Source organism: Gavialis gangeticus, unplaced genomic scaffold (assembly GCF_001723915.1).
Source record: "Gavialis gangeticus isolate Ggan-Ray unplaced genomic scaffold, GavGan_comp1, whole genome shotgun sequence".
Classification (NCBI taxonomy): Eukaryota; Metazoa; Chordata; order Crocodylia; family Gavialidae; genus Gavialis; species Gavialis gangeticus.
Genome location: NW_017729033.1, coordinates 8,711,740 through 8,732,049, shown reverse-complemented (window position 1 = coordinate 8,732,049; position 20,310 = coordinate 8,711,740). Strand labels below are relative to the sequence as shown.

The window sequence follows — 20,310 nt, the reverse complement described above, 5'->3', positions numbered from 1 at the left end:
GGCCCCCGGGAACCCCCCCCCCCCCCCCGGGTCACTGACTGGTCGTGCCTCCCCCGACTAATGCGGCACCAGTCCCCACCCCCCGATTTAAAGAGATTATAAAATCCTCAAAACTCAGAAGGGAGAAGAGTTATCTGTAAGTTTACTATAGGAAAATGTAAACTGTTCCTATTGATGAATTAGCTGACTATAGTCCTTGCTTTATCATTTCCTGCATTTCTCCTACAGAGAAGCTGGTCTCCCGGAAGCACACTACACACAAAGAGGTAAAACAGAATTACTGAATGATGCAGCAGGGATCTGAAGATGCGAAATGCTGAAGTGCAGGGCAGAAAATAACCAAGGCCTAGAATGAAGCCCATGGTTGTGCCACTCCAACTGCTGAGGGAAAAGGATCCTAACTGAACAACTTAAAGCATTTAATTAAGTCCTAGTAATGCCATTGAAATTAAGCTTAAATTTAAACCAATGAGACATTAGGTCAATGGGAGATTTAATCACGTGTTTAAATTGTGTACGAGTGTAAGGACCAGATTTTCAGAATGCATTTAGGAAAACAGTGGTAGTTTTAAACAATGGCTAGATGCTAAACTCCCAAGATTCAAATGGGAGTTAGACAGCTAAACACTATCAGAAATGAGATGGAAACCAAATACCACTCCTCTGCTTTGCTATTTAAATGGCATGTAAGCCATTTGGGCCATGAAATGAGTTTCTGCTTCATCATGCATCACACCTTAAACACTGCTAAAACAATTCTAATTCTTTACATGTCTCTATTTTTGCCCTATATGGCTAAGCTCATCCTACTGCAATTCAATATGATCACCAAGGCTTTTAATCCCATTTACTCACTGTTGTAAGTGTTTTATTGTGGATGCACAAAAATGTTGTAAAAGCTTGTCCAAAGCTATAGTTAGGAAACAGCCATGGCTAATGACTGTTTGACTCTTGATGGTGCCCACCTTTAGCCATTAGCCTAGCAATTAATACCCTTGCTCAAGACATGTAAAAGTCAGGTTCTAACCTTCTCCCTTAGAGGGAATTGAACCCTCATCTTCTAGATCACTCGGCAGTGCCGTGGGTGCCTCTCTGTGTCTTTACAGCTCTACAAATATGGCCATAGGTGCTTCAGTGAATTGCAACCCATGGTAGCATGTGCACACAGTTGTTTTCAAAACTATGGAAAAAGCTTGATAAGTTCCTTGTCACAACACCAGTCAGTCCTATCATACCAATTGGCTTATTTTTCCATGAAAATACCAGTGTTTTCAGGCAACACAACAGGTGCAATATTATGCAACAGGTTCCCTTTAGTTTTACTTTAGTTCTCCTATTATCAAGATAATGTAGGTAAAAAAAGGATGCCTCTCAGCCAGCAGTGAGTCATACCTTGCATCCTTCACTGGGAGAAGGAGAAAGGAGGATGCTATGGCATTTGCTCTATTTTACTGCAGAAAAAGGGCTCTTCAGAATTCAGCCCAGTAGTCTCTACACAACATCTAGATTCCTAAATTTTAGTAGGATGATCTCTATATAATACCATGTCAAATACCAGAGAATAGCTTCCACCTGTCCTCTACTATCTCATGGCAATAGACCTTTTTTCTCCCCACATGTGTGTGAACTATAACCTTGCTGAATTCTCCCACTCTTTTATCTTTTGGGGCTAATGCCCCAGACACACATTTTAGAATCTGAATTAAGAACTTTTGCTGACCCTACTAGGCTGTGGGATCAAACTGAAAGTCAAGGCTTTGTCACTGGAAGGGTCCAACATGATGGAGATTTTGTAAAAGACTTGCTGCGGAATACCAATTCTTTCTCACAGTTACAGATCACTCATATTTTTTATTTTGTAACAGGTTGTTTCCACTGATATGTCCTTCCTGGTGGCCTGAGGGATCAAAGGGTAAGCGCCAAAATCAAGATGACAGCATAGGACCTATGCCTGGCATCTGGGAGCAGTATCTTACTTCACTTCCTGTCTGCACGTTATGTTAAAATGGATTCCCAGGTAACAAAGTGTAGAGTAAGTATGTCTTCATTTCTTCAGTATATACCAGCATATTCCTAATCAACATTTATGTGTTTTCATAATTTAAAATTGCTAGCCTTAAATTCAAGTACCAGGGATCCCTGTAGATTTTAAGACATGCCAAGCGTGATAGCTTGTTGATAAACAGTTAGCTTCACTTTCCCAAATAGGAAGGACATAAGAGCCACCCGCTATAGAAAAAAATAATTGTACCCCAAATTATTTGAACATATATAAGAATTTTAATGAATTCAGCCTCATACTTCAAAATTGGTCATTTTAATCCCCAGATCTAAGTGTTATTTTTTCCTCCGCAGATCTAATTCATATTTTCCTTTACCAAAGAAACTAAGTTTAAAGATGGATAGTAATGTTATAATGGCATGCCCATGCTGGTTCAATAGACAGCAGTGAAATACCATTGCGTACACTGTTATTCTATAGTCACACTGTTGCGTGATTTATAATGTAAGCTATATGTTTGTTGGCAAACAACAGATCTTACTCTATTAAATTAGGATATCTGAATTTACTATTAAGGTTTACACTCAAACATTATTCATTGTGAAATAGCTTTTTGACATGTCAGTTTATTGATAGAGCTTATATAGTTATGTAATCAAAGAGCATTTTCTTCATAATTAATGTGAATAAAGCAACTGTACTGATTATATATTTTGCATTCTTATGGATTCCTTTAAATTAAAGGATTAAAAAACAACACTTCATTGAGGAAAGGCTAATTATGGCCTTTTCCCCAGAGGGTTTAACTAAAGGACAGAGGGAGTAAAGGAAACATTTGGAAACTTGGGTACCTGAAATGACTCTTAAATTAACATTAAGACCTCATTCTTACAATCATTTAGTACAACTTTAAGCAGGTAACTAATTTCACAGAGATCAACAGAAACATTTGCATATGCAGGGTGCATCCTGACGAGTGAGCACGTGCAGTTTGCGGGGCCTCAAACCCGTCTGCGGCCCTGCAAACTGCATGTGGTGCACATGCCCCCAATTTGCCACACAGCTAATTTTCAGCACAGCCGGTTTTTTGACAACAGAAGATCCCAGTGCCAAAAAATAAATAAATAAAACACTGCTAAAAAAAGCAGCGTGGCACGTGCTGCCAGAAATGGAGCCTGGCCACCGAGAGCCATGCTCTGGCTTGCAGGCTGGTGGCCACAGTCTGGCACTGCTGCTGCCCTGGGAGGCCCCCAGGACCCCAGGTAAGGCTGCTGGGACCAGCACAGGTGCTGGTCCCAGCCTCCTCTACCCCATCCAGGTCAATTTGCAGGGACATGCCTGAAGATATATAGTGGCACAGATATGTGCCACTGCTATTTTTTCCACGGGAAACGCATGCCCTTGCACATTGGGCACTCATTGGGGCACACCTCTAGGAATTTCTTTTTCTTTTTTTCCTCTTTAATTACTTCTCCTTTCTTTTCAGCTCATTCATAAAGTAGATAATGGCAGCTCGTTTTCACCAGTCCTAACCTAGGGCCATGTACCAGCATTCATTTGTAACCAGGGACAATTTTCACTGCGACCAGTACAAGCGTTCAGGCTGCAGCTGCACCTTCTGTCCTGTTCCTTGCTCCTGTCCAGGACTGGGGGTGGGGGGATCCAAGCCTGGGAAAAGCAGTCCTCCTGCCCTTAGGGAGACCTCAGCAGCAGCAAGGCAAAGCCCGCCCCCCCCCCCTGCTCCTCAGGCCAGGGACTCTGGTGCAGTAGAGAGGAGACATTTTCCACCACTAGAAATGAACACTCGTATGTGACCTAGGAGTGTGTTCGGTTGCTGGTCTTAATATTTATTTACATTGTAATATGCCTCTGAGCTCTGAAAGCTGCAAAGAGGCATAAAAAATGCATAATATTATTAGGCTGCAAATGTTCTTCAAACCTGCTGATAACTGTCCCTTTGTATCCAATTTGGCTACCTAAGCCCTTCCAATGATTTCCTTATTGCCTCCAAGTCCTTGCCTGTGTTTTGGCTCAGTGAAGAAGAATTTAACGGAATGAACATCACTTCAATTAACATTTAGGCCATGATGCACCACTGTGTTGCTTCAATTTTAAGCTGTTGTTTTGAAATCAGCAGAGTTCCCGTGACATAAAGCTGGAATGAGACAACAGTGAATCAGTACCATGGCGTGTTAATTCCTTACACAATCTGGGCATTGAAACATATAGTCGTTTCCAAATGTATGTAATGTTAATAATCAAAAAGGGGGAATTAACATTTCAAATAAAAGCAACACCAGTGCAGTATAGAAAGCAAGCTCCACTCCCTAGCGATGGTTAGGGAATTACAAATGAGACAATAGTTTTTTGTGATAACAGCTAACACAGTATTTGACAAGCTATACAAGTAATAGAATTCTGCTACTTAGATCTCTTTATAAATACGTTTCCTTCCATTTAAGGAAAAAGCCCTCTAAGTCATAAAAGATAAACTTAAATTATTATACCATAAAACTTCAGCATCAAGGAGCGGTAGGGTAGGAAGCACAATTTTTAAAGAAACTTGGAAGCACTCCATTAAAGCCTGGTCATTTATTCAGGTTAAAACAGCGATCTACTCAAAAGAAGGCACAAATCATTCAGGAAGCTGGGGGGAAGATTTTGCTACAAGCTAACTTTGCAATTAATGAATGCAAGGTTAGAAAGCTGGAGCAGCAGAGCCTATTATCTGCCAACAAGATAATTGCAGGTTGAAAAGAACTCATAAGGCTTTGAGGAACTGTTTGATCTGCTCATAAGCTGAGCTACATTTCTCCTGCAATATAGGCAGAACCTTCAGTGTCTCATGGCAGCATGGGTTTTTCACTATTATAGCATATACAACATAATCAAAGGTGTCTGAATAAAATAAGCAATGATTACAAAACCTTTGCAGGTGGAGGAAAGGAAAGGATGAAACACTACTATTTCCCACCCCAGTAATATGGAAAAATAGATTTTTGTTTCACATGTATGACAGTCATGATAGGGAAAAAAATAATGCCACAATTTTAAATAGGTTAACATTTCATTTCCAGCAGGTACACTTCCATTTACACAAGGACAAAGGATGGAGATGGGGAAGAAAAAGGGCCTAAACCTTAGACAGTCCAAGTGGCTTTTTCAATGCAACGCTCCTCTTCGCTTCCACTGGCTCACAATACAGTGTGGTTAGAGAGTCTGAAAGTTTTAAAGGAGCTTCCTGGGGACATTTCTAGATCATTAATGTTGATTTAGTAAAGCCTATAAAGCTGGAGACCTCCACAGCATTGAAAAAATGCTAGTATGATTCCAAAGTTTTAAAAGGGTTAACAGAATGCCCCAAGTCATTATAGGCCGGTTAGCTGAACACTGCTCCTGGATACAAATATGCAGCTGCTTATATGGGATCCTATTAATAAGGACCTAGAGGAGGGGTATTTAGTTAATACCATTTGACATGCTATGCTAATGTGAGCAAAATAAATCTGATAATATTTGGCTTATCAGTCAAGCAGACCAAGACCCAATGGCTGGAAGCTGAAACTAGACAACTGCAGACCTGAAATGAGCTGCAAATACTTAGGAGTTAAAGGAATCAAGCATTGGAGTAGGTTAAGTGTTGTAAATCTTCCAGCAGTGGACCTTCCCCCTCTTCCCTCCCCCTCCTCCCCAAGACTTTTCTTAATAGTATTTTCCCTAGTTCAAGCACCATTTTGGGACTTGAAGCAGGCAGTAAATCAGATCTGTATTAAGCAGGTCACACCACAACATTGGTCCCTCCTGATCTTAAAGTGTATAATATTAATAATAACAACAACAACTATTGACGAGCACTGTTTACCCAGGTTGACTTTACACAACTGGTTTTTGGGGGCTTTTGGGGGAGATATGGGATTTTATTAAAACATTTTAAAAATTGCAGAAATACTTACAACCATTATATAGCAAACTAAACTAAAAGGGCACAAAGGCCCCTGGCACATGTTTATTTAAAGGCCCAATGGGATCTGATCCCTGATCCCAAAAATTAAACCTCCTGCTGTGCCACATGTTCATGGCAGATGGCACGGTGTTGGAATTGGGGATCAGATCCTAGCCATGCCCTTTTTACCTGCCAGTACAGGGAGAGCCCAGGATCGTGATGCCAGGCTTCCCTTGCACTGGGCAGTTGAAAGCTGGTACCTGCTGATCTAGGGTTGGGGCCAACAGTCAGCTGATCGTCAGCACTGGCTCATGACCGCACTGAGGCTGGTATGGTCCCTGGCTGGAAATGACAATCAGCTGACTGTGGCCCTAACCCTGGACCTCAAGTTTGAGACCCTAGTGTGGTCCCAAAGCTAGAGCTGACAACCTGCTACACATTCAATTTAAGGCACCATACAAACGAGCTGTAAAAAAATTTTACATGTAATGCAGATATAACATATAATGTTCTACATCCAACATTTACATTACACATTTTTACGATTGGTTTGCTCATTATTTTATGGTGTCACTATTGGGTGCATATGTAGCATCCCTGCCATTTATGACATGATTAACACATTAATCACAACATAAATGTAGTATGTAGAGGAGGCCTAAGGACTAGATGGAGACTTGAACTGCATATCAAGGAAATGAGGGGGTGAACTCTCTTAGGCCCCTATTTTGGCAATCCGGACTTGTGCTCTGGGTGCAGAGGAGTAAGTAGCGCTGAGCATCTGTTTCTTCCCCTCTGGGAGTTTGTGACAAGGAAGGGACATAAAGCAATGGAGCCTCATATCCTACTCCTGTGGACAGAAGTAATAGTTATTGCTACAGACCAGCAGATTAGTAGCTTCTGGGAGCAGAAAGGAAACAGCTGAGAAACGGTGGCTCAGAGGAATTATTGAGGATCAGTGTCTCCCAAGGCTCTGTCTGGGGCAGTGGACTTCATGAAAGATTTCTTGCTACAAGCAGTGTCTAAAGGAAAGTGTCCTTCTAGCCCTATATACCTTTAATGCGCTGTGCACTATTATTGTCCAATTCCCTAGGGTCTTTCCTGCATTTTAGATGTATATATGAATGACAGTCAGCACAGGCACCTCTTTGTCTACCACTCAAAAGCTGCTGTTTAAAAACAACATTACAAAACAGTTTAATGTCCTAATTCTGCAATTCAGTATATATATGAGCTTAAGTGTTGTGCTGAATCTGGGTTTAGCATTAGAAAAAAAGAAAAATGCAATATCAAGTTGGACCTGTATGATAATGTACTGGAGATAAGCAAAATGTCATTACCCAAGTTGGCACATGGCCATGACATTGGTATTAAAAAAGGCGTTATGATTAGCTTGAGAAAACAGGGTATATTCCCTTTTTCCTTGCTATTTTCTCATTGGATTGTAATTAACTTACTGCTCTGGACATGCTGGATTTTTAATTCATTCAGGTACATAGTTGTTTCATAGCTGGCCAATCTACTGATTAATTGTCCTCATTTGCATTTTTTCAATTATAGGTAAGTAAACCACAGGGACTCCCAAGCAGACCTAGTTATATTTAACAAATTCTGCCTTTTTAATATTGCTTATAATACGATCTGAAAGAACTAGGGTTATTTAGCCTACAGAAGAGAAGACTGAGGTGGGGTTTGATAACAGTCTTCAAATACTTGAAGGATGACTATAGAGAGGATGGAGATGGGGTTGTTTCCGTAGCTACAAGAGATAGGACTAGGAGCAACATCCTCAAGCTCCAGCAGAGGAAATTTAGATTAGGGAGGACCTTTTGGATTAAGATGGTCGAGCATTGGAACAGGCTACCTAAAAATGTTATGGAGTCTCTATGCTTGGAAACTTTCAAAAGCATGTTAGACAGACACTTGGCAGGGTTGTTTTAGTCAGAGATGATCCTGCCTTGAGCAGAGGACTGGACTAGATGGCCTTATGAGGTCCCTTCCAGCCCTACTTTCCCATGATCCTATGATTTCTCTTATTACAGCAGGAAACAGACAAATGTACCAAAACCTATGGGTACGTGTTCTATATAACAGGAAACATTGCCACTTAAAAAAATGATTTATGGTATAAACTTAGTTGGTTACCAGTTTTACTATGACAATATACAAAAACATAAATATATAAGAAGTGTGTTCTTAAATACCTTGTTGAATCTAGCATCCATTCGACTCACTGTAATTTACATTGAAATCCACAGAATCCAGTAATGGACAATCTAGTAACTGGCCAGGTTCTTTGTCAGTATAAAATAAACTGATTTCAACAGTTAAGGAAATTCACAGCAGCTTAGCTTCTCGCTTAATGAATCATCTAAACCATGTCCCCCGCAAATGCAGGATTGGTTCACATTGTAAATTTTCTGGTGCTGCAGAATTACAAAGTTTATAACTGGTAAGACCTGTAACTGTAGGTCAGAAAATCTGATTCGTGTGCTTTAGAAATAACCCATTAGTAGTAATTACATTCCAGATGAAATTTTGGAAATTGCTTCAAAAATGCCATTTTTATGTCAACGGCTGATGTTCCAAATTGTCAGCATTTATCCTTTGAATGAGCTATGATGAGAGTACATATTTTAACACTTGAAACGGATATATAGAACATAAGCCAACTGGAAGCAAGTGAGTTTCAATGGTGCCCAGTTATTTCTATGCAAGTATTATAATTGGCTTCTTTCCATCTCCATATATCCTGAATATTAAAGACAGTCCTTTCTTCCATGCATCTGTCATAAATTCTACAGGAGGGGGAGACATGGATCTTTGTATGGTCAGTTCAGTGGTCTCTTACCAATTAGAAATATTCTGAGATTTTAAACTAGAGTGAATGGCAGTGAGGTTAGAGATATGAGTGAGGACTAGACCATGTTTCTTCAACCAGTTTGACTACCTGGAGAACTGTGTGTTCTCTATCCACATTAAAAATAATTATGCGAGAAAAGTACAAAGTCAACCTATTAAATATAATGAGTTAATAGTATCATTATATTACAGATCACTATGATTCATTTTGGGAACATGTCATCACAGAACCTATTCTATCTTTAATCCATCTCAGGATGGATACAGCTCGTGTACACTGTGGCTGAAGCACATCCCAGAAGGGACCAATCTGAGTATGGCCCTCCTACCCGAGTCATAGATTTCATGGACATTAGGGCTGGAAGGGACCTTGGAAGATCGAGTCCAGACCCCTGCCCGAAGGGAAGGAAGTCAGCTGGGGTCACAGGATCCCAGCAAGATAAGCATGCACTTTTTTCTTGAAGGTGTTCAATGAAGGTGCTTGAACCACCTCCGATGGCAGGCTGTTCCAGACCTTGGGGGCTTGGACAGTAAAGAAATTCTTCCTTATGTCCAGCCTGAAACAGTCTTGTAGTAGTTTATAACTGTTTGACCTCATCATCCCTTGGGGTGCTCTGGTGAACAATGTTCCCCCAGACACCCCTGATAAACTTATAGGTGGCCATCAGATCACCCCTGAGCCTGCGCTTTTCCAGGCTAAAGAGCCCCATGGCTCTCAGCCTGTCGTCGTAAGATCTGTTTTCCTGAACTCTGATCATGTGCATGGCTCATCTCTGGACTCTCTCAAGCTTCTTCACATCCTTTTTGAATTGTGGAGCCCAAAACTGGACGCAGTACTCCAGCTGCAGCCTCACCAAGGCCGAGTACAAGGGGAGAATGACGTCCCGGGATTTGCTTGAGAAGCATCTATGGATGCAAGCCAGCGTTTTGCTCGCTTTACTAGCTCCAGCATCGCATTGCAGGCTCATGTTCATTTTGTTGTCAATGATGACCCTCATGTCTCTTTCTTCCATAGTACTAGCCCTTTGTATATTTATGGGTGTAAACAGACTTTGCCAAATGAAGTGGATCAATTTTTGAAAATGTGTCCAGCTGATCTGCATCATTGGGTGAAATGGATATTGCCCATTGTCCTGCAGGGTCAGGCCTGAGAGTCCAGGGCCTAATTATGTGGAACAACACCATAAATTGGGGAGCCCTACTAGCAAAGGAGTGCCTGGAGAATCCTAGGGGTTTCCTCATTTCCAGAGATGTGCCTCCTATCCAGGTATTTGTATCTGCAAATGGGGAAACCCTGGATTTCCTAGTTTGTAGAGAAATGTAACTAGGGCGTCCCAAATAGGGGAACCCAGGCAGGTGCTCCTGTGGCTTCAGGGACCCAATTCTGCATGTTCCAGGAATGGGAATAGAAATGGGAAAGGGTAGTTGGAGAGTGTGGGCAGCTCTGAGCTACCCATGCTCTCCCACTTTAAAGCAATTAGCTGTGCACCTCAAAATAGCAATATAAATTAAATCACCTATGTTGTGGTGACAAATTTGGGGCATTTGTGGTGCAGTCTAGATGTCTGTTTGCTTGGCCTTTGTGCCACTGTAACAGTTTTTACAATGGTGCAAAGACAAAATCCTATGTGACACACAAATCACAGCATGAAACTTTATTGACTTATTATTTGGCCTGCTATTGGATCCCTGAGAGACCTTTTGTTCTGAGCTTTTACAGTGTTCATGCTGACAGTGTGTCTTCTGTCTGAGCTTGAGATCACAGGGTTTCTTTTATGACCTTGGAGTTATTCCACATATTGTATGACTGAGCCCATACTGACAAATGCCTTCTGCGGTGTATCTCTTCAGTGGTATTTTATCTTCTCTTCCAAGGTGGGAGCAGGCTTTTACTTCAAATCAAATGTGGCAGGGCCTATTTCTTTTTCTTAATCCACAAAGATTGACAGCCCCAAATGAGTAGCAGAGCAGTGTGAAAGGTTGGATGTGGAAGACAAGGTAAGAGAACTAGTTGTAGGAGACTCATTTCATGACATATTATGAATGTCATGAAAAATGTTTGCACTTTTATGCCATGTCTACAGATAAAGCAAATAAAATGCAATATCTGCAAATGAAATCCTGGCCCCACTGAATTCAGTGGCAATGCTCCATTGACTTCACGGGACCTGGGTTTTCACTCTTGTTATAGGGAACTGTTCCAGATTATAGGAATTCTGATTAACTTAAATTGTCTTAATTCAGTAATACAGTTTCAGTTTTTCTAGCTCTGGTTATATGAAAGATCACATGTCATGCTATGTGCTTCTCTAATATCTAAACATGAATTTGAGGCTTCTTGTTTCTATTCAGTAGGTTACAAATATTCAGGACTTGTAAAATGAAGTTTTCTATTAAGGGCTATGACCTATAATTTCCTCACCTTCACATTTTCTCAGAAGTATCTTGAAGATTACTGGGCTCAAACGACATTTTTGGGGGGGTTTATTTTTGGGTTAGTTTCCCCTTTTTGCTGTCATAAATTTACTTTAGATAACTTAACCTTGCAAAAGATGCCTACCTACCACAGCAATAAGACCTTTACAAATCCTTAGAATAAATTATATCAGATGGGGGAGTAGCATTATTTATTGTTTGTATGTCAGTGGCATCTGTGATGTCTGACTCCTATATACATCAATAAATGAAATGCAGCAAAAGTCCAATAGTTTAGTCAGATAGACCTAAACAAAAAGGTCTTACAAGCAAAAAGTCAGAAATAAAGGTTATGAAAGTCAATATGGCCTCTGACAATCCTATCATTTTAAAAGATGTGAGAATTGTGGTTGAATTTAGTTTTTTTCGGCAGCATCTTGCGTAAGTCTGGTGAGTGCATCTGCATGATCTCAATTCTAGGGCTTAAACCAAGCACTGTTTTTTTGGAAGTGCATAAGAATATGGATGTCAAGTATCATCATTATCACCACAAGGCTCCATTTTGAATGTGGCAGTATAGATCATAAGTAAAAACTATGGGCTAAGATCCTAGGTAAAATCCCAGAACTGTCACCCTTCACTATTTTTTCTTGGGCTGAGTACCACTTCAAAATTTTTCTTATATATCCAGAGAACAGGCAAAGGAACCCAAAATTCAGTATATGTTGCTTTTCTTTATTTGAATTGGAAGGACAACTGTGTCAGGTTGGTTGACTGATTCGCAGTCATGGTCAAGCAGTGTGATCAAGACGCACAAAACATAGCTGACTTTTAGCACAACAGCATTAATAAAGCATATAAATGGACAGATTTCTTTTCAGAAGACTGTGTTATCCAGAGTTACCCCTACTCATTCTATTGGAACCACAGAAAAGGGCAGTGCCACTTTTCAGCATATATTATAAAAAGGGTGATTGTCCAACTTCCATTCTTTGTGACGAAATGAGAACAACATATGTGCACATGTGAACTCACTATTTTCAACTGAAAGGATTTGTTGCACTTGGAAGTAAATCCTTTTTTTCAACTAAGTTCAGATACCTGAGGCTGCCTTTGCCCAGGCCAACAACCAGTTTGAAGATATCTGTGCCATACATGTAAAGTTGTTTTTCTTAGTGAAGAGTATCAAAACGATAAATCAAATGAAGCCCAGAAACAAATAGGACAAAACAGGCTTGCTGAATGGCAGATACTGGTAGGACAACAGTTCATTGCTTCTGTACTGATACAGTGCTTCTGTGTTTTCCACTAAGATTTTTGGATCTCATATTAAACATACCAGCACACAAAAGTTAGTACTGGACTCAATCCTGCAAGATGCCAATTACTTGTGAGATGCTGTGTGCCCTCCATTTGCCCCAAACTCAAAGGGACTGGGAGATATTTGAGGCTTGACCCACAGCCCAATCAGTGGGAAGATCCCTTTTGTTATCAAATTACTCTGGCTCAGCCCTTCATTATGTTGTAAGACTGAGTCCACACTAAAGGAAGAAAGTAAATAAGCCTTGTTAGCAGGAGTAGGGGATGCATTCAAATCAATATACTAATTTGTCAGCGTACAGACCCTCTTCAGCCTCTCAGTAAAGACTCAGCAATGAAAAATTTGGCCTCATGTTATTTAATAAAAAACGTATTTGGCAAATGCCAACATTTTAATTCAAATATATTATTCACAAACGCTTGTTTTAGTTTATCAGCAAAATGAATGGTGAAATAACCCTTAGTAAGCAGTTTTCCCAGTTCTGTCCCGGACGCTGATCAGGTGGTGAATACATTATTTGTGAATATATATTTCTCCATTGTTTGTGTGGGTCTAGTTATGGTTGTCCATTAGAACCCTTACCAGAAGTGGCTAGGAACTGGAGAATATTTTGCAAATAAACCAAAACCAAAAATTATTAAATTCTTCAGTGATGCTCATAAATAAGGGAAAAAAGAAATAAGTAAAAAGCAATAAAGAAAAAGGAGATGAAATTATAAAGTACTGCTTATTACTGTAAATTCACAAATGTAATCTCATATATTTTATGCCTTTAGTTGAGCAGGATTGAAGTAAGTTTTGAGACCAAAGAGACCTTTTCATCACCTATGATTACTTCTGCAAATGCTTATGTACTCAAGTAAACCTGTGCACAAGTCATACTAGAGCTCAGCATACCAATTTCACGTCCAAATGTTTGCAAGTCTTGGCTCTAAGTGTATGATCCTCAATGCAGCCAATGTTTACATCAAAGGTCAGTTATTAAGTGCTGATAGACAATACTTACCACATAGGAACTACAGATATTTATCATCTCATCACAGTTGGCTGGTCCAATACTATTTTCTTCAGCAATTATCTGTTATATTTTAGGACAGCATAACTCCTTTGCTCAAAGTTGTATTTTGAGAATCAGCATTTTAGAAGGAGTCTTACTCTAACGACACTGGTGCTTACAATATATTCTGAGTGATTCATACACTTTAAAGATTTTCCATACCATTATCCTTAGGATAATCATTCCTCTGCATACACAGAATAATGCAACCTGTCTCCAAACCTTCTTTCCAATTTAGAAGTGACCTAGAAATGCTGCAGGGCTAATCTCAGCCTTTACTTTAAAACAAGGTTGAAATAAAATAGAAGCCTCTAGCATTTTTCTTTATGAAGACAGCCTTGATCTAGCCAAAGGATTGTCTGCTATTCGTGGTTCTTGCTACAGTTGTCTAGAGCTGGTATATACTGTCTGTAAAAAGCAGGCCTCAGTTTCTTTTGATATTGGGAAGAATCCAAGAATTATTCAGGACTGTAGGAGCAGATCTCCCTAAGCAGGTTCTGATGGGACTTGAGCACCTTTTCAGGGGTCTGAGCCACTTCTTCTGTTAGTCAAAATCCAGCTACATGTCTGGCCTCAAAAAAGGGAAGAGCATTAACATGATACAGACACAACAGTTGTCTCTGTTGGTCTAGAGGTGGGGGCCACTGCAATCTAATTTGAGCTTCTTCTCAGCTTTGGCCAGCACAATGGCTAGGGACAGACATTACACATACACTGGTTTAAACAATCAGAAACTTGTTTAAACCTGTAACAGAACAGACGTTCACTGCACATAAACCAGTTTGAAAATGGCTGAAACCAGTCTGAAATGAATCTGATACTACATTCAACCAGGTTTAACTGATTTGGCTCAAACTGGTTTATGCAATGTCTGTCCCAGACCCCTTGCTGGTTTAAGATAAACCAGACACCCCCAGCATCCTAGCATCCCTCTCTGGGCTGGGCAGGGCTCTCTGATTCACAACAGGACTGGCCCGTCCCCTCTGCTCCCTGGTTGGAGCTCTGGCACAGACTTGCAGGCACAGCGGGGTCTGCCTAGCTTCCCCCTGTCCCCCCCCCCCACCAACTTTGCTGCTTGCTGGGCAAGCAAGGATCCCCACCTCCCTCCCTCCTATCTCCCACAGCATGGACCCCAGTCCCATGGACCCCAGGCATGTGATATGTTAGCTGATGCTGAGAGGTGTCTGTGTGTGTGTCTCCAATTTCACTGGAACAGTGACCACTTAGGGCTGTTTGGAGCTAATCAACAGGTCACCTGGTAAGCTGTTTAAGAAGAGTTTGAACTAATGGAGAGAGGCTACTGTTTCGCTCACGAGGTGAAAAACACTGTTATCAGCCCCCTGCTGGCTTGCTCCCCCGTCAGCTTGCTGCAGACAGTATAAAGAAGCAGGGAGGGAGATTGAAAAGCTCCATATCATCAACAGATGCATGCACTGCACATCCCCCCTTGCCTCAGAGTGTTAGCTGGGGGGTGAAGTCTGGCAACACTCCTGCCCCTTGAGCAGCAAGTGGGTAAAAGCCTGGAATGGTGCAGGCAGACCTCCCTAATCAGAGAGTCTTGCCAGGGTCTGGCCACGCCCTCCTCAGCTCAGCACTGTGGAAGGCAGGGAGGGCTGCTCTAGCGCCCCCCAGCTTCTAGCTTCAGACACTGCAGGCACGTGCCTGCGTTTCCTCAGTCCAGAGAAAATGTCTGTCCAGTTACAAACCAGTTCAGCCTAGCCAGGTTAGATTAAACTGCAAAGATTTAATCAATTCAGGCTCAGGCTTTTTGAATGTCTGTCCTTAGCCAGTGGCTGCATCTACCCGAGACACTAACTGCACAGCAGCCTGATACTACTGCAGAGTAACATTGCATAGTGAAAACTGTGCCGAGCTGCTACTGAGCAGTAATATTAGGCTCCTGCGCAGCAGCATCACTTAAAAGGTGTTTGCCAGTGCTACTGTGCAGCTATTCTGGTTATTGTACATTTATTTAGTACTTGCTTATAAAAGTACTAAATAAATGTGCAGTAACCACTGCACAGTAGTGGCTTGTGTAGACCCGCCCAGTTAGACCATTTTTTTTTTAATACCTGACATATATGGGAGATTCTGCATGTAAACACCAAAACTGAGGGCTGGTTTTTAGATCCAGTGTGTATCCACAGTTCTGATTGAAATACGTGAAGGCTCAAAGTTTCTGGAAAAAAATCAGAATTGGGTTTCTCTAATGAAATAGGTCCGCAATCAGGGCAAATAAGAGTAGTGCCTATCTTTGAAGATGTCCTTAACCTCTTTGTCTCCCCACGTATAAGAGGAGGATAATATTAGCTTATTTTAGGAGATGCTACAATTCTTAAATTAGCCAATCTTTGTAAAATGGAACAAAAGTTCCACATCATGAAAATGATTGGATCTAAGTAAGTAACAATCACAGTGAGATCAGAAAAAACTCGGGATCTCAGACCAAGATATTCCATTCAGTCTTTAGCACACATGGACACCTTCAGATGCTTTATGCAGCATCCTCTTATTGCTGTTACTGCAAGCTCCCTTTGCAGGCCTATCAGTTTCAGACTGGAGCTCCTAGGAGTCTCTTTTGCTATGGGAATGATGATTCCATATAACTTTTTTGCCTTTAAATTAGAATAAGGCTTTGCACATGTAATTTATCCTCCTAATGGCTCAGTGCTATCATTTGTAAAATGACAATAAAAATGATATTTGTTTCTGTCATGGGTTTTGTGGTGCTACAATTGTAATGTGGGTTGAGATCCGTAGATTAGACACAATAGTATACAGAAGATTATTAATTATGAGGGTGAGAATGGCAGGTGACTGAATAGAATCACTGGAGACTCTCCCACAGATAAAAACCTGGGGTGCAAAAAGTATCATGGCCTCCTTCCTGGTTCTTCTGACCGCTGGTATTCAGCCAAGTAGTGCTAACATTTTGTTTGATGGCTCACATAAAGAAAGGATGTGCTTTAAAAGGAATGTGATTTAAATCAACATGAAGGATTCACTTGAATTGTTATGTGATATAAGTTTGTCTTTCCTTTCACTTAAGTAGGGATAAATCAAGAGTAACTCTCTGGATGTCAATGATGTTATACCACTCTAAACCCATTGCAACTGAGGGCAAAATGATGAGCATCCATCTGCCAGCTGACAGTCTTCAAACAGGTGGCACATTTCACTTCCCACATAAGGAAAAAGAGAAGAAACTAGACTGGAAAAAGTCCAGAATTTAGAAATTGTGGGGAATGCCCTTAATTACAGTTATACGGTGCACGTATCCATGCAGATGAAGTTATATAGGACATAATATATTACACAGATCTTAGCACTATGTGCTAAGGATGCGTCACGTGATTACTGTGTTTACCTGCTTGCTCATACAAGTATGAATATACTTGAGTTACTTGAGCAATTTTTTGGTTCTGGAGGCAAAGCATGTGCAAAGCTGATCTGTGACAAATGTGGTGTGAGCCTTCTTTAAATAAATTATGCTGTAATTTTCAATTCATAAAATGTTTTGGGAAGGCTTCACTCATTCACAGAACATACATTTAGTGCAAGCTGCTCAGCTTCCTACCTTCCTGATGTTCATATTACCCAGTAAATAAGATCACCAGAAAAATGAGACTGCAATATTTTTTTACTTTAAGTATGCACAAATACCAGAAACCTAAATATTGCAAATGACAGTATAAAATATTTCATCCAAAGCCATGTGGAGTGTAAGTACCTTGTACTACTAAAATTTATTGTCTTTATCATATTTGCCATTAAAATAACTGAACTGGAGAACTGGCTATCTTGATGGATTAATAATAGGCTATTTAGCCTTTCATTCTTTGGCTGCTAGGTCAAACCTAGGCTTAGGTTAGAATGGACTGGCATTTTTTATTAGGAATGGCCATATCATTTTGAATAGCTTTCAGCAACCCAGATGCCTCCTCCCTATTGCCCCTCCTGGAAGATACATTTGAAGAGCCACCATCTCTGCCTTTAAATGACCTGCACACTGATCCCTTTACTCAAATGACCCCAAAATGGTGATTGAAGCTTGGATCATGGGTAGAAAGGAATTAAAAAGTCCTGGGGACAAAAGAATGAGAAATAGGGAGCCTGACTGAAGACTGGGAGAATGAGCTCTGCATTCCTCCTAAAAACAGGATTATTTCTATTTCTTAACTATTGACGTCTAATATGAAATGCATCACAAGTGCCAGAAGCATGGAACAGGATGTAGGATTGCTTTTTCTTAGCTGAGTTCCCTAAGTTAAAAAGTCACATTGTCCCTTCCTTGTTGTTCTACAGGACCAGAGAAGTGAAAGAGGTAGGTTTGAATCTACCTTTGATGAGAAGGGCTTAAAGCCACTAGGTATCCTAGTTCCTGGGTGAGTGCTCTAACCAGTGGGTTACAGTCAAGAATAAGGGAAGTGGCAATACCACTATCATTTATGAGTAAAAGTGACTGTGAGAACATTGTAGTGAATTTGGTGCTATTAGTGTGTAGTAGATGTGCTTGGAGGTTGCCTAGCAGATTGAAACCCTCTGGTTCAATCAGAAGGGAGGTTTCTAGCTGGCTAGACTTAGGGAGTGGGTATAGGTATACCTAGCTTTCACCCAAGATCTGTCCAGGAGTCTGGATCTAATCCTATTCTAAGGAAATACATCTGGGTCCTGGGTTCTCCTCCCTACCCTATATCTCACTTCTTATAATGCTCCCAACCATTGCTTTCTCATTACTGATGCAGTCAGAGCAATAGTGGACTATTCTTTATAATATATGAATTATGTGGATAAATAAAGAGTTCAATCTCCTGCATCATGAAAGTATAGCTATGTGTGCAACATCATGTATGCTAACCAATGGATTACATATTTAGCTCCAAGCCTTTGCCTTAAAAAATGAATCCCCAAATACCTTTGCTGAGGCAGTCTTGGAAACTTTACTTCTTTGCTGAATGTTAGAATAAATACAAAACAGAAATAATTCCAGATCCATCACCAATGCACCTTCCTCTAATCCTCCCACCACTAGAGGAGAAGGCTAAAATCCATGTATACTTTTTTTTGGCAACAAGGCAGACACTTAGTAGAGATGCTGCAGTTTTGGTAAAGTGAGTCCCTGTCCTTCAGGAATTTCATTGAGACAACCTGTTCATTCTCAGAAAGGCCACCAAGCCATCTCCAGGTGGTAATGACTTTCTGCCATTGCTAAGCTATGTCCCATATGGGCCAGTAAAGATGAAAGGCTCTGTGTCCTATACCCCGCTCCTCAGAGCCATAAAGTCATCTGAAAAAAAAGTGCATGCCATCAATCAGACCAAAGAACACTTAAGTCGAAAGGCTGTGATCATGTTCTTTTGTCTTTTGATTTATAGAGTATGCATTACTGCCTTTTAGTACCTTTCACTGTGATATGACAAGGCCCCACACAGGGCTGGTAAGGAGCTTTAAATGAACAAGAACAGCAAAATCTCTGCCGTCCCCAGAGGCCAAAGTCTTCACGTGACCCTTTTTCTGCCCTTTAGTATGAGAGTTCTGACATCTTGACAGCTTTAATAGGTACCCAAGAGGCAGAACAAAGAGAAAAGATCTGTACAGTCCATCTTGTCTTCCTAAAATGCTGAGAGTTTTCGAAAAGCCAGGCAGCAGTGCCAGAATCCAAGGAGAAGAAAAAGAAAAGCAAATGTTAAGTGTGCTTAAGCACAGCATCTATGTTTAAATGCATGTTTAATGTAGACTGCAAGCCATACCGAGAAAATCCAAGAAATCCCGTCTCAGATCACCCTGCTATATCTTTTATTTACAGCGGTGTGGACAAGAAAAAAAAGATCTGACTTTGAATTGCAAATGTTATCAGTTGGCATCTGAATCTTAATCACTTTGTTTGTTCTTAGAGTTGATGGTTAATGGTTCCCCTTTTTTTTTTAATTTGGAGGAAAAAAGATCATTAAGAAATGTCATGGAATCAACATTTTGGAACATGCATGTTTAAGATTAAACAGAAAACAAAATTGAGATAGCAGCTATGGAAGAAAGAAACAGCGCATCTGTCCTGGAAAAATAGACACATCTGCAGTTAATGATCAATGCAGGAATAATGATACCTTCTCCCTTTATAAATTAGCACCCCAAGCACTTCACAAAGCACATGCCTGATCCTGAAGACAATGGAAGTTCAGCATCTGATTTCAGAGGGCCCAGGAACTCGCTCTTAAATGGATGTGCAAAATATTTTAGAAAGGTCACCTTAATCATCACTCAAATGTGACCTCTCCTGAAGAGGAAGGTGCTGAGTTTAACAGCTCATAGCAGCTGTGCATAATCGTTTGGGATGGGGAAAAAATCCTTTAAAGTTTAGAAAAGAAGCATGCAACTGATTTTGTATGAGCTCTGCACTTAAAAAAACAAAAAAACCAAAAAAAGCCCCCCAAACTTTTCCCTCCCCCGACAAAACTAAGCAGAGCATGTATATAAAGGTAGAGATTAGAAACGCGGTTTACTCACCATGGAGGAATCACTGCTTCCGTTCTCAAGTGTAGCTCCCTCAGCACAGGTGGGTAGGTGAGTAGAAAGTTGACTAGCCCTGACCCCATCTATGACATCACACTCTACCTCATAAAAGGTAGTGAAAGTGCTCTGAACTCCAGTCTGATTTCCGAGAGATACAGAAAAGAGAGAGTGAGAGAGAGCAAGAGAAATATGGTACCCTA

The 20,310-nt window shown here is 40.7% G+C and overlaps 1 protein-coding gene across 2 annotated transcripts in view; it reads right to left on the bottom strand.

Moving 5' to 3' along the window:
- Positions 1 to 20,310, bottom strand: part of CTNNA2 (catenin alpha 2) — a 1,036,033-nt gene that overhangs the window by 2,164 nt on the left and 1,013,559 nt on the right. The window contains exon 18 of one of the 2 annotated variants that reach the window (XM_019526187.1): positions 20,105 to 20,248. The exons of the other annotated variant lie outside the window; for it this stretch is intronic. Within the exon in view, the coding sequence (XP_019381732.1) occupies positions 20,105 to 20,248 (144 nt within the window). The remainder of the gene's footprint in view (positions 1 to 20,104; positions 20,249 to 20,310) is intronic. 2 annotated transcript variants of the gene reach the window in all.